A 23,416-nucleotide genomic window follows, 5' to 3' on the forward strand; every position below is an offset into this window, starting at 1 on the left:
ATTTTCACTATAATAGGTTCAAAATGCTTATATAATAATAAGTTACACTTTTCAATTTACTGGCATTTTTAAGTAATTGCTTTATTACCTATTTTTAATAAACTGCTAATCTGACATTTATTGCAATAACAATCATAATTCTACTAATTAGGTTACAGTTTTAATTTTTAAAATTATAGAATTCAATTTATATCAACTAACACAGATAGCTTAAAAACCACCCACCACACACACCTTTTCCATGAGTATTTAAAAATAAATTATTAATATACTTGACATATATATTGTATATGTTATAGATATATGTATATATGTATATATTTGTGGATGTAATTACTCTTATTTCCAGAAGGATGCCAGCACTTGTAAACTCTGCAGGAGACTCGATGCTAATGATAACTTTTTAAAAAAGTAACATGGATTTTCTTGAAGAAAATCATAAAGCAGGAGCTTCTTAACAGATGGTTCTTTGTGGAAACAAAGGCCATTTTAAGGATGAAGAGGAAGACAGTCTCAGATTCTGGATCCCACGTGCACAGTTTAAGTCAGAAACTACTTTAGAAAGCAGTGTACTATGTACACTTCGGATACCTGGCTGAAAGGTAAGAATGTATATTTTAGTCATAAAAGGGCACAGGAGCAGCAGGAGGTGAAAACGTTAGTCCAGCAAGGAGAAATTCATGCCTACAGCCAACAAAGAGGCTGCTGACACTGCCAGGTAAGGTCTTGGGAAAGGGTTGCGGTGTCTCCAGGCTGGCTCACGATGCACTGATGCACTACATGTTATCCGCTGGCATCCAACCATTCAGACCCTGAACTCCTGATGGGTGCTGATCAAAAGGGTTTTTTGGCCCTCTGCAACCAGAACCATAGACACAGCTATTAAGGTAGAGACTGGCGGCACGACCTTAAGGGTGCAGAAAATCCAACCAGAGACGTGAGCAGAAGTGCACTAAAACCCAAGTAAACATGCGCCCAGGGCAACAAAAAACCTGAATCAAACAAACTGGAAAACAGTCCATCAAAATGAGAACTGAAGTCTAACTAAACGAGTCCCCGAAGTAACCCAAACATTGAAATCTTGACTAACCAGAATACTTGGGGAAACAGGAATCCTTATTTTGGAAGATTTCAAATTAGTTGAGCGGAAGGTTAAAAACAAACAGAAATAATTTTATTTCCCTGCAATGAAGAGAACTTTATATTCCCGTTCCTTGTGCCACAGTTTAGAGAGCAGTGAGCACGGATGAATTTTTTTTCAGTGCCTGGCATCTTGTGTGGCCTTGGGTCTGAGAATCAATCACCACTGCTTAGAACACAAGATATGGAAGCTACTGGAGACTGGGCTAACTATTTTAGAAATTGGAGCTTTGTTTTACTAAAATTTTGGGACAAGACTCCTTTCATTTTTTTAAATTCTTTCTGTAATTTGCTTCTTGGTTCTATAAGGGGCCTGTAGTAAAATTCTGGTTCACCGAGATTCCAGTTTGTTAAATTACAGTTAGTCCACGTGCTTATATGGACAGGAAATAAATGTGTTATACCCCTCGCTTTCCCACTGTGTCTTACTACGGGATATGTCCAAAAGGACATTACTGTCGGCCCCCAGAACAACATTCCCCAAAGCCCGGCAATGGTAGTCCAGAGCCTCCCACCCTTTTAGATGATGTTCACGAGCGCTGTTGGCTTTTTTTTTGGCCATTTTGGGCCTGATGTTGCCTTTCCGACTAAACCCCAGAGGCTCCCCCTTCTTCGGTAGTCTGCAGAGTTCTCTTGGGGACTCGGCCTGCTCATGACTGGATTTAGCAGGCTGCATGCTGGCTCTGTCATCCTTGGCTTTTTTCAGGTAGCTCCTTCCCTTTTGATGAAAATGGGTCTTGAGATCGGGGTGGTTACACACTGAATGCAGGTGCCCTCGGCTTCTACAGATGGTCAGGCAGGAGGAGGGAGATGAACAGAAAGATTTCTTTAAAACCTTTAAAGATTAAAAACTACCCACGGCACAATTGCTCCTGCATGCTAGAGCAGTGATAATGCTGCCAATAAAACAAATAATATACAATGGTATTTTTCTTCCAAAAATTCCTGCGGCCTTTGTGAAGTGATCTTATGATACTATACTCTCAGAGAGATATTACTAGTCCTATTTACCAGTAATAAAAACTGAGGCATAAAAGATTTAAGTGGCTACCGAAGTTAATATATACACTTGGTCTACGGAGAAGATGGGAGCAGAACCCATATCTCAGTCTTTAAGCGGCTACTAGGGGACTTAGAGAAATCTGTAGTGTAGCTATTACAAAGTATATGATTCATAGTATAAATTTATGTATGTATAATGTAGTATACATATGATATTAATAGAACCATAGAGCTATTATGACTATACTATGCCTCAATAAGAGAAAGTTATACTGCATAATACCATAAAAATACTTCTGTAGTACTATCATACCGACATATACTAATAGACAACTAGTACAGCTAAAAGTTAGATCCACATTTTAGAAAGGTAGGTACATAAGCAAGCAAATTTTCACCTGAGACTCTCAAGTCCATTTATATTATAGAGGCCATATAAAATGTATCAGGAAAACATATCATGCAAACTATCAAATGGCCCAAGTATAAAAAGATATACATACAGGCATTTGGATTTCCTGTTTGAGGAGATATCTGTAAGCTAAAGGAAAAACAAGAAAAAACATTACTTCACCTGAAGTTGGATTTAGTTTTTAGAATTTTGCTTATAGGTTAAGAAACTGCATTTTCATTAAGGAAGCCAGTAACCTCTGTCAGCAGCACTGCCCACGGCACCTCCATCGCAGCAGTCAACAAGCACATTTCACACCCGGCCTCTGTTTATTCAGGGAGCCTCCACAGCTCCCTTTCTGAGATTTCCAAGAAGCCAATATCAGCAGATCTCAAAAATTTTAAAAAGGCAATGAGCCCCTACTAGAGCAACATTTGAAGAAACATGTTTTTAAAAACTGGAATGATGCGCCATTATTTCTTGATTGATTCAGGCTGTATTTGCAGCTAATTTACTATAGCTGTGGCTGGTCATAGTGTATCAACTAAGGGGAAAATTGGCCTAAAATGTTTATTGCCTAAAATACATCATTTCTAAAATGAGAGCATACAAACAGTAACCAATTCCGCCGCTGTTCCTGAAGCCATCTATCACTGAGATTATTTTCCACTCCCAATAAAATATCTTAATGTACTTTTGTGGTCAAGCTAGGAATATCATTTTCAAAATAAATTGATAATTATTATTTTGTGATCCAGGTGTCACCAACCACTATATAGGCAAACCCAGAGTATTCCCAGCTGTCTGTTCCTGACCTTCCTTGTGTAGCCTCCACTAAAGGAAGTGGCAGACAGACCAATAGAAGATGAGGATGACACAGAAGATGTGGAGAAAGGGCCATCTTGGTGTTGGGGCACAATGTGGCCCAGACACAGGTTCCTGCTATACTCAAATAACCCGAAAAACCAAGTTCAGCATAAGAGGATCACTGGCGCGGTCCATCTATCTGCAGCTTGAGCTTTGGTCAGGAGCAAATCGGAAAGGTTTCTTAAACAAACTTTTGAGGGTCATGTCCCCAAGAAGGCAAGATTTGCCTTCTGCCTTTTGACAAAAGTCGGCATTATTGCTGACTCTGTTCACACTGGCTGGCTTCTTAGTGAGATTAGTAAATATGGACAGAAAAAGGCACCTTCCTTGCATTAGGGTTGTGAGGTTATATAATATACAAGGAGGATGAGACAGATGGCTCAGATAAACGCCAGGCAGGCAGCTTCTGGGAACCTCCAAAGCATAAGCGTTTCAACCTTCTTGCCCTTCTGCCCCCTTCCACCACCAATAAGGGTTTCTCAGTTGAACTCCTTGAATGGACTTTAGTGTGTGTACACTGTAAAAAATAATTATGGGTCTTTCTTCCTTTAAATTCCTACCTCCTTTTTCTGTATTATTACTGAGGCAGAAAAAAATTTTTTCACTTTGTGTATGTAAGCATATAGTTTGATGACTTACTGCATATGTATACATAATGCCCTTTGGAATTTTATGCCAAATTCAGAGAGGGAGGGAGGGAGACAAGAGGAAAGGGGAGAAAGAGAGACCCCTCTCTAGAGAAAAGGGCTATCAAATGTTCAAAGGAGTCCCTGACTTCCAAAATGTTTTAATAACTACAACCTTAGCTCCTATGCCTATCACTGATAGACCCTGCTGAGACCTCAGGAAAAGAGAAAAATTTACCTTTTTACAAAAAGGGAAATACATAAATAAAGATGGGTAAAGATGATCCATCAACCTCACATATACACATATATACATGTACCATAAATTGTGCATGTCTAGATGTCACACACTGGGTAAAATACTAACCATTTAACAACCACAATTGACTCTCAAAACAACCCTGTGAGGTCAGCACTATCATCCCCATTTTACAGATATGAAAACTTCTCAGGGAGAAAAGTAGCCGGTTCAAAGCCTCAATGCTTTACCAGCGTTAGGGCTGGGCTTCAAATCCAAGTTAGCACATTCCAAGACAGAGAAAGCCTTCACTCTGCACAGCCTCCCAAAAAAGTATGAGTTGTGTATATAAGTTTAAGAGCAAGGAAGTGTACACACAAAAAGTTAAGTGGAATCCATGTCTGGATCAGAATTTCTCCAGGGATCCTACAGATTATGAGTTTTGGGGTGGGACTGGTTATGCACACCACAGAATTCCATATGCTCTCCTCCTCGTGAACACAAGAGGCCACTGTTCCTTCTGGCTCCTGCAGCCTCAGGCAGATGGACAGGCTCTTCCTGCGTAGCCTTTCTACCTACCTCCATTTCTCCTAGTCTAGTCTGTCTTTGTTTTGTTTAGGAAGAGAGGAGTATGAAGATGGAGATCAAGAGTGTCTGTGATTGAGGCTCCAGGAAGGAAAAATATAAATAACCTTGCACTGAGAGCCAGTCTAAGTACTTCTAAAACACAATAATGGTGTCTCGGGTTATTATAGGCTTGAGGAAACTGGACACCCGGCCCTCATCCAACTTCCCCTTTGTGTAAATAGCAAAATGCATACTCAATTGTTCAGACCTAAACCTTAGGTTCATTCGTGATTCCTCTTTCCTCACCCCTTAAATTTAATCCTTCAGCAAAGCTAACTGGTTTTGTCAATTCTACTCCCAGAACATATCCTATACTCGTCACTTTTCTTTACCTTCCCTCTATCCAAAATGCCGTCCCCTGTCACTTGCCACATCATAATAGCCTTCTAACCCACCTCTCATTCTTGTACCCCTCTAGTCAATTCCCCAGATCAGCCAGAGTGACTGTTTTAAAACACAGATCATCTCTTGCTTAAAATCTTCCAGTCGATGGCTTCCCTCTGTGCTCTGGAATAGATCCAAACTCCTTACGTGACCTACGAGCCCCAGCATGATCTGGATCCTTCCCAATTCTTTGACTTCATCTTCTACCACACAAATGTGCCAAGCTTGTTCCCTCCTAAGGCACTCGCAATTCCTATTCTTTTGCTTAGATTATTCCACTTCCAAATTTTCAGAGCTGCCTCCTTGTTATTCAGGTCATAGTGCAAATGTCACCTTCTCAGCAAGGTTTTTCCTAACTTCCACTAAAGTTAAAGTGAACATATCATTTTACTTTTTTCTTTATAGTAGTTATCACTATACAAAATTACATTTGTTATTTGTTTATTGTGTGCCCCTCTTCACTGAGAGCAGGGACCATATCTATCTAATTCACAGCAGTTCCCTCAACGCACAGTAAGTGTTGCATCCTCAATAAATAAATGTTAAATGAGTTACTGCTAGTCCTAATTTAGCAACCTGCAGGATATAAATGCAACGCTTAAAATAAGATTATCCAAGCTGTTTCATGACCTTCCCTGTGAGCAGTTCTGTCAGTGATTTTGGCAGATGGGATATTAGGTCACTTTGTGTCTAATTCGACAGCATTTTTCAGAGCATGAAGACAAAATATCTGAGTAAGCACACTACATTTTTAGAAACTGGCCAGGTGAAAAAGAACATAAATGCTCAAGGGGATTAAAGGAAAGATACAGATGCTGAAACATTATTTCAAAAAAAAGGTTCTAAATGTGAAGGGGAAGAAATTTTTTCTAGAGCACAAAAGAATTTTAAAGCTAGAAGACACCATAGAATCAACTTATACATCAATTTCGAAATTTCACTGCTATCTGGAGGTGGTAATGAGAAAAAGAGGAAAGAGGAGAGGGAGGAACTGGGTGTGGGTGGAAGAACAGAGATGAAGGACTATTTTTTTTTGGTGTAGCCTTAGTGGAGATGGTGAGAGTCAGGCCAGGCTGGTGACGGCATTTCCGACGGTTCTGAGGAAGGAGCTGAGGTGTAAGGGGAGTAAGTTAAAATGTTCTGCTCCATCTTGGGTACACTGGGGCCAGGAGCTCTCCTCAGTGGGGCTGAGGCTCGAGAAGCCTGGGTCAAAGAGGTTAATAAAGACGTTTCAAACTTTTCCTGCCAAAAGCATCCAACTTCGTCTGTGTATCTAGAGCCACAGACACCCTGAGAGGCCAGACTTAGTACTTCCATTAAAACAAAGACACGGCTCCTAATTTCATAGGTGAATGTACATTATTATGATGAAATAGACTAAGTAAAAAGGGGACATGGTCTCAGGGTCTGTGGACTGTCTCATAATGTGGTACATTATGGTCCAAAGCAGAGTTTAAAGCATTATACATGAAAACAGGGGAAACTACATCTGCTAAATCCTTTCAGGAATCAAACACCTCATTCTTGGTCTTCTCAGGGTGAAGAACGCACCCTCCACTAGAGTTCACCTCTCTACAGTGTAATCATGCCCTATTCGCAGAGAGCTCTCACCTCCAAATTCCCTGCTATAATCTTAACCGCATTTTATTTGAATTAGACAATTCTCTCCTAGGTAAATCAAGTCTGACAAAGGCAGGTGATGTAATGTTTGGAACACAGAGGACAGAAACATAAATATTTATTAATTTCCTACCATATTTGTATGTTTACATGTGTATATGTGTACACATGTGTATTTATGTGTATATATGTGTGCCTGTATATATGTTGTGTGCACATGCACACATATAATTTTAGAAGAGCAGAGATGCTGTTCAACTTTTGATCACATGGTACAACATGACGAGAAATAGTAACTGGCTATGTCTTTTAAAAGGTGTTCAATTTTTCAGCCTGGAAAAATAAACTGAGCAGAGGAAGTGAGCACAGAAATATAAATAAGAAAGAATTAATGGGATTCTTTTCCTCCTCCTTGCCTTCCATTGTTTTCTCTCTAAGATCCTCCTGGCTTAGTAGAGCAGAATTTTACATATGTCTTATCTCCAGGTTACTTATAATTCAAAAGACTGAAATACTAATGCCACATTTTCATTTTAGAATTCCTAACCACTAAAGTCAGGTGATGATCAGAGAATTTAAGAGGCTAAAAGCATCTAGTCCAACTACTTCATTGTATAGAAGAATTACAGGCCCAATAAGACAAACTGTGGGCATGATCAGGAAGCCAGGCCTTTCACCTCACATCTCAGTTCTGTGACCTCACGCCACAAGCCTCTCTTGAGAGAAGGCAAGCTAAAAAGAAAAGAAAGGACTGCGTGTCCCTCCAGCTGCAGTTACGTTACGACTGGACACGCTCACGGTTTCCCAAGGAGGTAACAGAGGGATGGAGGAAAGGGGTAAAGGTTCCCTCTCAGGAGAGCTCTATGTGGAAGACCACAGACACCCACCTGGAAAACAATAAATATGTCATGTAGCTGAAACTACTTGAACACAGAAACCTCACAGATGTAACAAATGTACTTCCTTCCAGTCTACTTTGTTTCTGACTGAAAAGTTCTGGAGCCTGCATTACTGTACTGCTCTAAGGCTGAGTGCACATTATTAACAGTAAACACTGGGTAAGGTTTCTTCTCGCCTTTCCTTCCTCCCTCTCTCTTTTCCTCCCTGTTGTCTGGCTCTCTCCCTCTCCAGTCTTTCTTCTTTTGCCCACCTGTCTTCTACTTCATTCCTTTTATTATTTATGTTTCTTTTTAGTTTTGGCTTTCAGAATGCTCAACCTAAACTTTTTTTGTCAACCAACAGCAACCTAAACTTTTGGTTAGCATAAATGTTTCATATATATATATCTCTCTATTTGGGGGTAAATTAAAGAATCATTTTAAAATCTTCTGGGGAGGACGTAAGCATAAATAAAGTTCAATAAATAATGAAAACGTTATTGAAAATGAAAACACTTTGGGGTTTCAAAAATGCTTTCTTTGGCTTTGTTGTTTAGACCACCATGAAAATTATGGAGGGCAAAAATTACCACCCACATCCCTCACCTACAGCATGGTTATCTGTACCTCCCCCTGCCCTCCAAAGAGGTCAGGGAATCTTGATCCAGCCAGTGTGAGAGTCTGGACCTTCATCCACATCCAGGATTCTCATATGGACTCTGGCAGTTTCTTAAGCCCCGGCAACTATATGCAAGCTTATATGCAAAAATTTATTCCATAATAGAATTATCATCTGTGAATTTTTCTGTCTTTTTGAAAATATACTTAAAGAATGCATAACCTACAGAGACTACTGAATAGTGTTTTCCTTCCTACAAAGGGAAAAAAGAAGTACGTGGTTAAATCTTGCTGTACTGAGAAAGGTTAAAGCTTTCGTAAGATTCCCTAGAAAAGTTCCGAAACACGATAGTATCTTCCAATCTACCTGAACATCAGTGATGGTTGGGACAGATGATTTCTCTGGCTACTTCAAAGTTTTATTCTACAAACATAAAAATATTTCTACCAATTCAGCTTGGCTCTACTTTGGAGGGTGAAAAAGAACTGGAGATTGTGCATCTGGGATTTTGCTTATTTCAAGGTGCCTTGGGTTCACCTGTATCATTTCCATAACACAGCCACGGCCAGGGCAGTGCTTTCGAATGATGTCGAGAGAGTCCCTACAAGTCACTCCCCATACCAAAGGACCTTATACTTAGTGGCTGGACCTGCGTGACTTACCACATGCTCACTGACATCTTGGCAGAGGCCAGCAGCCTGCTGGCTTTGATAGTACTCTAATTGCTTTTCCGCCAATTCTACCCGTTGCAAGAGATTCTCAATAAAGTCCTGGAGCCGAGCTTTCCCTTGAACCTCCTTCTCAGCTGCCGCTTCGAGGAAATGGTTGAATGTAACAACTTCTCTGCAAGGAAAAATGTCAGAAAACAAAATGGAGAGATGAGACAGGAATTCATTCATTCAACACATATTTATTGAGTGCCTACTATGTGTCGGGTACTACCCTAGGCAGTATGGCCACAGCAATGACAAAAGAGATAAAATTCTTTTTTAGTGATTATATGTAGAGATTACATTTTAGTAGAAGGAGACAGTCACCATAAAATATTCAAGCAAATATATATATCAGGTGGTGGTGAGTGCTAAGGAGAAAACTAAAAGGGGGTGCAAGGGGACAGAGTGACAGAGGAAGGGAAGGAGTGACTGATATTTTAGAAAGCAAAGTTAGGGATGACCTTTTGCAAAGGGTAACATTCGAACAGACACCTGAAGGAAGCAAGGAATAAGCCGTGCAGATACCTGGCAAGAACTTAGTAGGAATGTGCAAATGGGTCTGAGGTACAGCGAGGAGGCCTGTGTGGCCAGAGCAGAGTGGGGGATGGGGAGGACAGCAGGAGCCAGGGAGGGCCTCACAGGTCACTGGAGGATCCCGGATTTTATTAAAAATGAGATGGGAAACCACTGGATGTTTTTGAGAAAAGTTATGACTTACATTTTAAAAGTCTAACTATTGGGAAAGAAAAGGCTACAGGGAGGGAAGGTATGGAAGAAGCCATGCTGAGCATCAAAGTTCATACAATGAGTCACCTTGCCCAATTGTAGACTTCTGAGCTCAGAATGAAACAGCTCAAGAAATGCCATCTTGAAGTAAATCCGAGGTCCACTGGGAAAACTATTTTAGCTGACATAAGAGAAGCAATGTGCAGGTTGCCCTTCCCTAAAAAGTTGAGCAAAATACCTCAAACAATACTCCTTTATCCACATAAGGCCTTGTGGATTCACAAATCCAGAAAATTTTTAATGACTTTATTACTATTTTATATTTTCTTGTTATTGTTATTGTTAATGCAAGAATGATCTGATTTATAAATAATAAAAGTTTTCTATAAAAATTCAAACACATTAAAAATATAAAAAAGAAAGTATCAGTGAAACCCCATTATCCTGAGACAATCACCATTAACATTTTGGTAGCTATCCTTACAATCATTTTTACAAATATACACACAGACACACACACACACACATACACGCACACACAGGTGCTTGGCCTTTTTCTCAGGACAAGTTCCAGGTAATCAGCACTACCAGCAGCTGTACAGTATCACAATTCTCATCTGATTTGCCTCACTGAATAAGAAATCATGAAGATCCTTTCAGCCATACCCTCTGTATGCTCTGTCACCCCCACTGGGGCTAATGAATTCCATAATATTATCACCTGCTGAATACAGTATTTTCTGGCCATTCCCAGCTTAAGCAAAAGCAAGATTCTAAACACTTTTGATCACTGCCGCTCCCCAGCCTCTTTCATTTTAGATAAATGAATCCCATTTTTTAATCTAACCTCATGTAATTGTTCTAGATAATTAAATTCATTGCCTTCTCTGCATCTTCTCAACCTCCACTTGATCTTTATTTTCCACCGAGCTCCATAATTTCTTAAGAGTAGAACTTCAGGGAAGTCTGGCTCAGGAGTCACAGTTTCACAGAAAGGTTTTGCAAATTAGCTGGTCAGGGCCTCCAGCCCCTTTCTGTATGACAGTCAGTGAGCTGCTTTCACAATTAGTCATGATTTTTCTCTCACAAATATGTCACACTTGGCCATACTGAAACTTTTCTGAGACTTCCTACTGAGTCAAATGTCTCTGCAAAACCCTGGGAATTATATATTTGTAAAAAATAGAAAAGAGACTGGTTCTCACAGTGATTTACTCAAAGAATTGCTCATTATACCAGGCCCTACTATTCCAGTTTCCTATCCAGCATCAAACATAAACCCAATCCCGTAAAATTCCATTATCTTTCAGCAGTCAAGAAATATCCACATGAGAGAAATAAGAGTCCTTGTGTAAAGGAGTTTTTCTTTCATCATCAAGTTTCAAGTTTATTTCCAGATGTTTCCAAACAAGCCCTGCAGAGAAGACGTGCACTTTCTATGCTGTTCAGGCCATGGCCACAAGCCAATTTTCAAGCTCTACCCTCATTTGGCTTTGATCTGCCTCCTAGGTGAGTCACAAACCTTAACTAGCCTCAAAATAGTGGAGGGTCTGTCTGAGTGCCACACTCTGCTGCTTCATGGTTCCTAGTTATGGCTGAGATTCTTTAGACAGAGTCTCTTCGCCGCTTAAAAGCACCGCTGAAAACAGCCCAGAAAATGGCTCCTCCCTCCCCTTTCCAACATTAAGGCTTCAATTCATTCGGAGTCAAGCCCACTGTAGACACTTACTGGGTGATATTTAGGATACTCAAATCATGAAACACTCTCTGAATTGTACTTAACAGGGCAAACAACTAAAAACCCACAACCCTCTCCTCAACTAAAAAAAAAAGGAAAAAAAGCCAGTGTATTTCTTTCAATTCACTTAGGTTTATAATAGTTACTATATTTATCTCATTACAGAAAGATTTCACACTTATCATAAGAAATATGAAAATTGACCTCTCTTGAAGCTCTAACTGAACATGGGCTGAATCCGCTTTGTGTTCTCTGCTCTAAGCCCCTCAATCGATACAATACATGGCACATAATATTAAATATTTGTTGTAATTAACGTTTAAAAAAGACAAGGAAGAGACCAAAAGATGAACCATAATCCCACTACCCAGAGGTAACTACTGTCAACATTCTGGTATATTTTTTCCGGTCTTTTTTTTTTTCTGTGCAGATTTACTATTCTTGGGCTCTCCAGCTGTACAGTTTAGAATATAAAGCAGAAATATTTAACAGCTTAATCCCACAGGATTAGCATCTTAAAAGCAAGAAAACAAACCTGAATGCAATACAGCTTATGACTGTAGCTGTATTTTTAAATCATGTTATGTTTTGCTACTGGTTCCAGATAAAACTTTTATGAATTAACATTAAGATCCTAGCAAATTGTGGAGTGTTATATCATGTTGTAGAAGAAAAGTATCTTTTTCTAACTTCCCCCTCATCTAATTATCTTGTGCCCTGATGCTGAGAAGTTAATGCCCTTTGTATTTTTCAACCAACCTGGCACCAGTCCTAACATAATTTCAGTTTATGGGCATTTCACGTCAACTAAAAAATAAAGAGTTAAAACAAGCTTGATGATATAATTTTAAAAGAGAAGTTACATAAGACAAGGGCTGGAGAAATTCGTCATACAGAGATTGTGGTTGGGTATCTGTATTAGATAAAAACAGTAACAAAACCCAGTGACTAACCGGAATCGCATGTGTGTGCGACTTCAGCTCCCCCTTTCACATCCTGCTCAGTCTGGATTAACAATATCCAGAAACACCTCTGATTTCCCAGAGGATTTTGGGAATTTCCTGAATGAAAAAGAAGTTTAACTACATTGCATTTGTAACTTCTTTAATAATTATACTCCAAACAGTAAAGTATCCATTCAAAGTGCAAGAGAGACCAACGGATTTCAACGTGAGGGAGACTGAAACACTCACTGATATGATTTCAGATTCCACGTTGTAATTAACCTTTAAGAGACTACCAATTGTCAAATTTTGGCAAAGTATCAAAGCAGAATATCCACTATTCTCTGAAAATGCTGTTAAAATACCCTTCCACTGTCCACTACATATCCATGTGAGATTGGATTTTCTTCACCTACTTCAACCATAATAACACATTTGCAATATATTAAACGCAGAAGAGCTAACGAGATCCAGATGCCTTCTATTAGGCCAGACATTAAAAATAATTTATAAAACTTATCAATAATGGCGTTCTTTTCACTAAATTGTTTTTAGGAAAATTATTATTTTTTATAGAAATATGTTATTTATGTTAACAAGTAATAGATTGCTATTTGTAAATGAATTGTTTGTAAAATTTCTAAGTTTTCATTTCTAATACAGTAAATATAGATAGATAAAAATAATACAAGCAGAAGCTTTTTGGGACCTTAGGGTTTTTTTGTTTTGTTTTGTTTTTTTTTTAGGAGTGTAAGGGGAAGTGAGGCCAAAAAGTTTGAGAATTACTGCCATACTATGTACTGGGGTGATCCAGAAACTCTGATGAGGGTGGACAGTGTGGGCTAGAACACGAGTAAGATGTAGCCACAATTCATATATTTGTTTATTTCGTTATTCAGTCACTCCACAAACATTTGATGAATGCTCCCAGGCATTGGTCTCAGTGCTGGGGCACTCATGAACCCATGGCTATATTCATGAAACTTACTGTCTAACCCAGGGATCAGCAAACTGTTTCTGAAAAAGGCCAGGAAGTTAATATTTTAGGCTCTGCAGGCCATATGCAATCTGTCACAACTATTCAACTATGCCTAGTGCAAAGGAGCCATAAATGAAATGTAAACAAATGAGTATGGCTGTAACAGTAAAACTTTATTTTGTATTATTTTACTTTACTTATGGACACTGAAATTAGGATTTCCTATCATTTTCATCTACCATAAATTATAATTTTTCTTTTGTTCAACCATTTAAAAATGTAAAAACCGTTCTCAGCTCACGGCCTCCACAAAGATTGGATGTGACCAGTGGTATGCTAAGCCCTGATACAGGGAAAAAGCAGACATTAAAAGCAACAAATACTAAAATAAATGTGTAATTACAAAGCTGAGTTGAATGTGACTAAGAAAAAGAAAAATATGACACTATCAGATAGAAAAGTAGAAAGAAAAACTTGTGTAGTTTTATTTTAGGTTCTCGACCCTGTGATTCAGAACAGAGTGTGAAAGCTGAAGGCCAGATGAGAAGGGCAAACCTGAGTGAAATTCAATCAGGATGCGGGTATAAACCAGCTTTGGGGAAATTAACCGATTCTAGGCTACTTCCAGCCCCAACTTTGACTTCTTATTTATTTTTTAAAAAGGTTAAATATGACTAAATCCAAGGTTTGAAGTTTTAAACTTCAGTAGGAAATATGATTATTTAAAGCAATATTTGACACGAAAGGAAAAAAATCCCAGTACAGTACAAGCAACTGGCCTGAATTCGATATTTTGCCGAATGACTTGCAGACCTGGAAATCTGTCAACAACCCGAGATTCAAGGACATTCAGAAACAAACACAATATAAGGGAATACTGAGTGAAAAGGCCCTTTCAGTATAATCAAAGCTTTATTTAGAAAAGATATTTGTTCACTCATGCACTCATTCATTTACGGAATGGTCATAAGGTCTGAAACAGAGATATTATTTGATTTCTACCCCCTCAATTACTTTTTCTGAGGTGGGTTAAAGACAGGTTAATTCAGAAAAATTACAGACATATTATCAACACACCTAGTAGCAGGCATAGAGACAGAGGCAAATGCACATAAATGGTGGTGTTAATTTCTATTTTACACAGGCACTGAACTATGCATTGTTAATGGGGACAACAACGGGGACAATTTATTATGACCATTCTTCTGTTTCCAGCTTTCATGGCCATCCTGTAGCCTCATATTCTTTGGGCTTCATTAATGCACATCACATCCCTCTCTGCTCCAGCATCAGTGAACTCTTCAATCAGCCAGTTTCTAACTTTTTACATGCTCTTCCTCCACCAGGGTCCCTCCCCGTACCTTTTCCAAGCCCGACTCTTAATGATCCCTTCAACCTCAGGCTCTTCTGCTGGAAGCTTTCTGCTAGCCACACGTGGCTAGGTGTAGGTCAGGCGATCTGCTGTGTTCTCCCACAGAACCTTGCACCTAATCACAGAACATGCTGCAGAGGACTAGTGCCATTTACCCACTCACTGTAAAACCAGTGAGTAAAATCAGGGACCCTGCCTGCTCCTTCACTGTGATACCCCTAGAATCTAACATGAACCCAGCACACAACAGGGGATCAACAAATTTCTGCTGAATGCTTGAAATGTGCAATATTTCTAGTTGAAAATCTTTAACTGATGATAAGATCTTTAGGTTTCTTTTTACCTTTTTCCAGGTAAGTACTAGGGCATAAAAACAATAAGTAACCTATGATACAGGTACCTCCTACAGGAGTGGGGTGCTATCTAAAATTGATGCCTCTCTTCTATTTTTAAACAACACTTTAATATCAGCTTCTCGTCCCAAAGGCGAAAGCTCTACCAAGTTCTTTAAATTTCATTTTACATTACTGATTTATGAACCTCTTCAGAGGTATATGAAATGGTAAAAATACCTCTAGCTAAAAATAGGCTAGCCATTGATCACAGAGTACCTCAGACAGACTGTAATGTCAGCCAGAAGGCAAATCCCAAAGCCAGACTCGACCGTCTCTAAGCACTGGGAAACGCTGCAAACTCGGAGCTTGGAGACGGCTCTCGTGTACTCCACGGGGCCCCATGGGGGAGAATCTGCACCTGCTGCACATCTGGGGCCACATCACATCTCTACTTTTGTCAGCCCTTTGCCTCATCTTTCTTATTGGCTTTGAATAAACCAAAAAGTATACATATTTCTCACCAAGGAAATGAAAAATAATGAAGAAGTCAAATTATTCTAATTGGTTCTAAGTAAATCAATGCTTATATTCTAAGCCCTTCAGGCCGGAGATGGGTAGGGAGTTGGAGGGAGCAAGAGGCAGAAAAATAGAAAATTTTCCTGGGTCTCCAAATTTTACCGCATGTCATCCCTCAGAGAACATATCTGACATCCAGTTTTTCCTACATTAGTGTGTAAGTCTACATGGAACATAGCCTGGAAAGAGAGGACCCCCATTTATACAAATTCGTTAAAATGTGGAACGAACAGACCCCACCCTGTCTCATTGAATGCTACATCTAACATGATTTTTCTTGGCCAGCTTCCTAGCTATGAATCAGTCTGGAAACCGAGTCTCCAACACACTGCTTCAGTGATCAAAAATGAGAAAGACAAATTAAGCAGCAAGAGGGTTGTTGTGCAGAGCAAGTTACCAAGTCAAACTTTCCTTTCAAAGGCCAGTGTTCCACAGACAGCTTAGGATAGAAACCTAAATGGTTATTACCTGGCTCAGGCCACCCCATACACCTCTTTTATCATAGAGATGATTTAACGTCTGTTTTACCTTCTGGTTTACTCCTGTCATGAAAGCAAGAACTGGACTCATTTGGTTTACCACTGTCTGACCGGAACCTAGAACAGTACCTGGCACTCAGCAGGCACGCAATAAAGAGTTGTCTTCTGCTGACTCCAAGCCGGGAACAGGGCAAATGATGAAGGAAGAAGGGAAAAGATTCTGCCTATCGTAGCTCACAAGGTAGCAGTCTAGAAATTAGAGCAGAATTACAAAGAGGCCCCTCACTACAACCCGAGGCTGGCAGTGGCACATGCTCCACCCTGACTGGGCACGGATGTGCCGAGAGTCAACTTAAAAGCCCTTGTTGGAAATTAAAAGCCCTGGGCTGGTGTTCCGGAAGCTTAATATTGTAACCACACTTAATGACGCCACCATTTCCCAGTTTTCCAACACCTCTGATGCCAGCTGACATTTTCTTTAATCACATCAGAAAAATAAATGGTGTCTTTCTGGCAGCCCTCTCAAAATAGCAAAGGAGCCCATTCCGAAATGGGCCAGATTCGGTATTACTTAAGTCTTGACACTTAGAGCAAGTATCACATTCTCAGAAGTCTGGCTGAGACACAGTGAATGGAAAAAGCAGTCGGCAGTGAGACGGGGAATTTGGGTTCCAGTTTCAGCTTTGCTACTGAATTTCTGTCCTTGGGTAAAGTCATTCCACTACTCTGGGCCTTATATTCCAGATCTGTAAAAAGAGAGTGTTTTCTTGAAGGAGACAGGGAGTACCTTCTAGTACTAAAATTACACAGTTCTCTCATGGGTCATCTCTAACAGTCACCTCTCTGCTGTCCTTCAATGTCACTATATGGCCACCAATGCAAATCCTGCCCCTCATCCTCACTCCCTCATTGTAGCTCTTCACGTAGAAAAATCTAATCTTTATTTACCAACTTAAAACATGGCTTGTATTTTAGCACTTGTTCAAACTACTCTGGGTTTGAACATGGACGTGTTCATGGGTATTGTTATTCTTCCTATGTGGAGTATAAGCTCCTTAGGGGAAAATACCAATAATTTTGTTCCCCTCACACAGCTAGCACAGTGCTGGGCTCATCACAGGTGCTCAGTCTGGACTTTCCGACCTTACCAACAGAGATTTAGAATTACCTAAATTTAGGATTACTGTTATTACACTGATGTTCTTCAAACCCCAGGTGACCAGCTCCACCAGGAATCAGCTCCTGTACACATCCACCCTTTCCCGTTAAGGGTTACCTTACTGCAAGATTGGCCAGGATTGATTTACCTGATTACGGGCAGTGCTACCCTATAGCACGGAATACTCTTGAATAAGTAAATACCTGTTTTCATAGGACTTTTAAAGTTGCACAGACTTTGTTAAGATGGTGAGCAATTTCTTTTATGGACTTGCTCTCCAGAAATGTAGATACCTCTCTACAAAGGTACAATGAGACTTACCAACACAAAATATTGTCAATTCAAACAAATCTCTGTTAAAAAGCATGTAGGTGACTTCTATAATCCAAGGTGATTTCAGTCTATAGATGGTCTCAGGGCAAAACTGGCCCTCAAGTCTTTTATTTCAGTTTGAAAGAAAGGATTTTAAAGCTGGGAGAAAAACCCATAAGCAATAAAATCTAATGTGAATGTTAAATACTAGATGTTTGCTTTTTTTTTCAACTGAATCCACCAAGTCTCAAAGGGTCTCCGGAGTTCAAGTCAATTTTGAATGGGACAGTAACAACCTACTTTCTCTCACAAATGGGCCTTGAGAACCCATTTGAAAGGGTTTAGCAAGAGAGCACAGCTCTTGGTATGGCCCTGGCCACACAGCAGCTTCCCTTATCTGAAAGGTCACTTCTTTGGTGGAAGTGAGGGAGTGGTGAGGAGGGAAGCGGCAGGGCCCAGCCAGGCATATTCAGTCAAATCAACCTGGTTTCAAGGGTGTGGCAGATGAGCAGCTGGCTTGCTCTGCATTCCCATTTCAGGAGGAGTAGCGGGGGAGTGGCGTGGAGGTTGGACACTGAGAGACACTGAGTCTCTCTCTCTCAGACCAAGGGCTCCACTGTCCTTCCTGGAAACAAGACTCTTTCAGTCCTATATTCTGGACAGAAAGATTTATTATTTGAGGATTGAACACAGAAACTGATGGGATAGGCCAAATGAAACCTTAAAAAAATGAAGACTCTGTTTATTTTACGTTTAAAAGTTTAACACAGTTTCACTGTATTCTCATTTAAAGTGGTTTTTTTTTTTTTTTTTTTTTTTAATGTCATTGCTTTTCTTTTTTTCCCTGGTAGTCCAAAAAATGTCATACTAAAAATTAACTCATAATTTACCCTCAGATATACTCACGGAAATATGAACAAAGATAGATAGATATGGATATTAACAAGGGCACTATTTTTAAAACTTGGAAAATGGAACAAAACCATGTATTCATTAGTAACAAGCTAAATCAATCAAGGTGCATCCACACCATGGAATACCATGCAATAGCCAAAGGAATTGATATAACTCTATATTTAGTGCATGAAAGATAACATAAAACATATTATGTTAAAACAAGACAAATTCCACATATAAGTGGTAGAACAGTCCCTGTCATGACTCCATTTGGGAAAACACAGTAACTCTGTATGTATGTATGTATAAAGTACAGGTAACTGTATGCACACAGGAGCGGTCTAGAAGGACATTCACTGAACTAAACAGTGGCTATCTCCAAAGAATGAGGTAGGGTATACTTGGAGAGCAGGGAAGACTTTTAACACATACAATTTTACCCTGTTAATTTTTGTTTTACAAGCTCATATTAGTTTTTCAACTGGTCCTGGATTAACAATAAAACATTATCATTATTAATTCATGCATGGCCCACTTTTTCTTAAGTGAGTTAACCACTTCTTTTTAATATTAAAGCATCTTTGAACCCATCGCCCCAAGTAAAAGTTAGATCCTTGACCATAACCTAGCTCTAACCACTCCATCCTCCCTGTCCCCATACTATCTTCTCATACTCCAGGCAACTATTACCTCGAATTTCAGATCCATTATAACTTGTGTAAATAATAAATAAAATACAACAAATAAGTAAGTGTGAACAATTAGTTTGGTTACCTTTTTAATCCACTGCTTTTGAATGAAACAGAAATACCATAAAATTTAATTCTAAGCTTTTCTCTGCACATAGGGCAACCCCATCTGCCATTTTTCCAGTGTTGCAATGTTAGTCACCCTGGTGGCAGTAATGGGTCAAGGCACTAAATTCCCACCAGGAAACACCAGAAGCCAAGAGATAAACAATTTTCATTGGAGAACATCTCCCTAAGAGCAAACTAAATCAGTGGCTGATTCAATTCTGTCCTCACTCTGTAATCTAAAAAATGTCTAGTTGAGCAGAGCAGTTTTTCCTTCTCTGTAGAATGTAAGCATTTAGTGACAGCAGGTGATGATTCCTTTAATATACAGTGTTTCTCGGCCTCTTAACAAATGGAATAAGCTTTAATTGCTGTATTTTAAGAGACAACACAAATAGAAGACTGCCACAGGACAAAGAAAGTATGAAATGAAGTCCATCTCTATAACAGAACTCAAATTATTTGGAAACTTTCCTCCTAGAGTATTTATCAATTTTCATGCCCTTTCATTCTATGAATTCTGAGACTCCATTTAAAATTAAATCCAACATTCTGCATTTGGGAAATTCACTGCACTGTTATGTATACTATTCTGGCTTGTGTTGAATCTATACTTACTGATAAGGACGTATTTTTCAAGCCTGATGATTTTTAAAATATTAGCCTCTCTGATCACGTATAATTTCTGAAACCAGTGTCAACTCTTTGTAAGCAGGCATGACTTACTATAGGATGACATATTATTTTACAAAAATAAAATTCTAAAATTTAAATCATAGAAGCACAGCAATATCAGAAAGTTTCCTCTGGGTCTCCTAATGTTTGCTCCTTCCAAAAAAAAATTATAATTAAATGGAGTCTCAGCAATCGACATTTAATTAACAGTGGCAGATAATCCAAAATGGCAAAGAAACCAAAATTATTTGTACTTAGAGCATATTTTTATACTTGAATACGACAGCACCTCATGTTCTTAACTCTGTTACATGGAGACTGTCAAGAAGGAAGGCTCCCCCAACATGCCCTTTCTGCCCTTTCATTCAATTCCCCAGCTCACCAGTGGCTGCTGGGAATGGAGCCCACCACAGAAACGATGCACTACGCCTCTCTCTAAAAACATTATCTGTACTTTACAGTTTCTAAGGTGAGAAGGAATTAGGTATTTTGACTTTTATGTTGCTAGGCTGCGGACCATACTGAGAGAGGGCAAATAATATTAAAAGCCTTGTACCTCCCACATTCAGCTCTATCAATGAAAACGCAGCCAAGGTATCTGCAAGTAATAAAAACCAAGCCTTGCTTAACATTCACTTGTAACTTGGGGGAAGGTGCCTAAAGCAATCAGGTTAGCATCTTGTTTCAGAGCCACTTACTCTTCTTTCCTGAGAAGCTCCTCCTCGGATTCTGTCAGGCGCTGCCTCAGCCCTGCAATCATCTCCACGGCCACATCCACCTGCCTATTTAGGGCCCTCTCTCGCCTCTGAACTTCTTGCTTTTTCTGAGTCAGCTGGACAAAAGCTGCTCGAACTTCCAACAGTTCGGCAGTTTTCTGGGCCAACTCTTTGGTGAGTTTATCGATTCTTTTCTCGATGGTCCTGTCCACGGCCTCGACCATCCGATTGAATTTTTCTCTGACATGGGCCTCAAAAGCAGCTTTGGGGTCTGAAGTGGGAAGTCCAGGGCTCGACTGCGGCCCATCCAGCGAGTCTGTACGGAGATCCACTGCAGTGTAGGTCTGCACATAGGATACAGGTCTCTCTGCCACCACCTCAAATGGCTTTCTGTCCTTGGAGTGTTCATGCGAAATGCTATACAAGTTAACATAGCTCGGTTTCTGCTTCACCACGTTGCCACAGCTCTGCAATTTTCCCTGTTTCAGGGCTTCTGAGGAAGTAACAAGGTCTGTGTCTTTGAGGGATGGAAAAAGGCTGCATTTTGTCAAGAGGGTTCTTTCCTGATAGCTGTGACTGAATTCCAGATGGGCCCTCAACGACGACAGGCTTCTAAATCTGGTATGGTCTCCACACCTCGGGCAGCGGAATGGCAGGCACACAGCAACATTCTCAAAGGACTCCTGCCAGGGGTATCTGCTTTCCTCAAAAGCCTTCTGTTGCATTACTCTAAAAGTCCTGGGTAGGGGAAAATAAAACAGCTTACATGTCTGTTTTAAAATGCTACTGAAATGATTATTGTTGCTCATCTCCATGAAGGCAGAGGCTTTTGGTGTCAAATGACTTTTGCACATAACATCTTATGTGACAATTAAAACCTACAATCCCTGGGCCAAATCCAGCCATATCCATTCATTTCTGTATTGTCTACTGCTGTTTTTATACTACAAGGCAGAGGTGAATAGTTGAGACAGAGACTCTATGGCCTGCAAAGCCAAAAAAATGCTTACTACTTGGCCTTTACAGAAAAAGTTTGCAGGCCCCTGTCTTGGGGGAGTGGCGGGGAGGAAGGTAGGTAACATTCCTTTTCACAGATGAGAATAGTGGAGCAAGGAGGATAAAGTAATTAATTCAAAGCCAGATGGAAAATGGCAGATCCAGAAGTAGATTCAAGTTTCCTGCCCTCTTGAATTTAGTATACTAACTGCAAAACTGTGCCCTATTTTACTGACAACCTGATAAGCATGAATACAAAAAATGAGAAAAACTCAGCATGAATTGTCAAAGAGAGCAAGCTCAGTGATTTTTCCTCAAGAACAGAAAAGACATTACTCAAACTAGGTGCAGTGGCATTAAACAATCAGCTGAAAAGTTTTCAACCTGAGATTTTGCCTTTAGTTTTGTCCTTTGATTACTGCTGTAATGGCATAAATCAAAGTATTATCGTAACAATAACGGCCCCCATATTCCAGTTTTACTAAAACTTGGAAACTCAATGTGTCAAATACTATTTGACCTAAGTGGGACCACGGCCAAGACTTTATTAAAAGTGTTCTTGGAAAAAAAAAAAGTGTTCTGAATGTATTTGCCTTGTCTCTGATCCTATTTTAAGGATCAACCTCTAGACATTAAATGACAACCTCCAGAAATGGCCAATGTTTGAACCAAGCAGGTATCAGCATAACTCTTTTTAAAAAAGCAAGTTCTTATTTCCTTGTAGGAATTTATCTTAGCCTTAGCAACAGATGACTGTTAGCAACCTAGTTGCGCAAGAAGCATATATCTATTTCCGCCAGGAACGATTTCTACTTAAGTGTAAGAAGGATTGGGCCCCCAAAAGAGGGAGCTCAGCTAAGGGTCTAGGCTGAAAAGTGTTGTTATTGGGCCCTAAACCTCTTCAAAAGCAGAGGTGCAAATGGTCCCCGGACAGCTAGGCAAAGCTTCCAGGTTAACAAGCCTCTGGTACTCAGAGAGGGGAACCTCTTCCTGTGCTACACCGGGCTGTGTAACCATCGTTTTTCTGGGATGGGATACAAACCCTGACCAAATACAGGCGAGAGGTAAAGGAAGAAGTCCGGGTTTTAGGGGGCAATGGGAAAGGGGTGGCATTCTAGTAGAGAAATGGGTAATCACGCACTCCGGGAGTACGCAAGCTTTCAAAGGCCCAGCGGAAACACCAGTCCACAGGGTTAGCAGGAAAAGCCCTAATTGCCTCTGCCTGAGCAGGTCAGGCTGGCAAGGACCCCGCCTCGGTCCCGGGTCCCCCCGCCCCCGCCCCGCGGCGTACCAGCCCTGGGTGCCAGAGTGGGTTCGTGTGCACACGAGTTCCTGCAGGTGGGGGCTGAGAAGCCCAACTCCCCGCGTTGGTGAGGGGACGGGACCAACCGCCCAGCCCCGGCCGGCCCCCTTCACCGCACCCTCTGGGCCGGGCCGCAGGCGCAGATGCACCGCGGCTACCACTTACCCGACTTGTTGCTGCAGCTGTAGGCGCTGCTGCTGCTGCTGCCGCCGCGGCCGGTGCTACTGCTGCGGGAGCAGAGCGGTTTTCAGCAGAGCCGTAAATCAGGCTGAGTCGGGCCCGCTCCCACCCGCGCGCACCCCGGCGCCGG

The 23,416-nt window shown here is 40.4% G+C and overlaps 1 protein-coding gene across 1 annotated transcript; it reads right to left on the reverse strand.

Moving 5' to 3' along the window:
- Positions 1-60: 60 nt before the first annotated feature.
- Positions 61-23,410, reverse strand: ZNF365 (zinc finger protein 365). The gene is made up of 5 exons (XM_006915598.3): positions 23,272-23,410; positions 20,790-21,545; positions 9,055-9,235; positions 2,646-2,683; positions 61-1,922 (listed from the first exon to the last, which is right to left on the reverse strand). The coding sequence occupies exons 2-5, from the start codon at positions 21,530-21,532 to the stop codon at positions 1,502-1,504; spliced, it is 1,383 nt and encodes a 460-aa protein (XP_006915660.2). The 5' UTR covers positions 21,533-21,545; positions 23,272-23,410; the 3' UTR covers positions 61-1,501.
- Positions 23,411-23,416: the final 6 nt, after the last annotated feature.

The sequence above is a fragment of the Pteropus alecto genome, unplaced genomic scaffold (genome assembly GCF_000325575.1).
Source record: "Pteropus alecto unplaced genomic scaffold, ASM32557v1 scaffold155, whole genome shotgun sequence".
In the NCBI taxonomy this organism is placed as follows: Eukaryota; Metazoa; Chordata; class Mammalia; order Chiroptera; family Pteropodidae; genus Pteropus; species Pteropus alecto.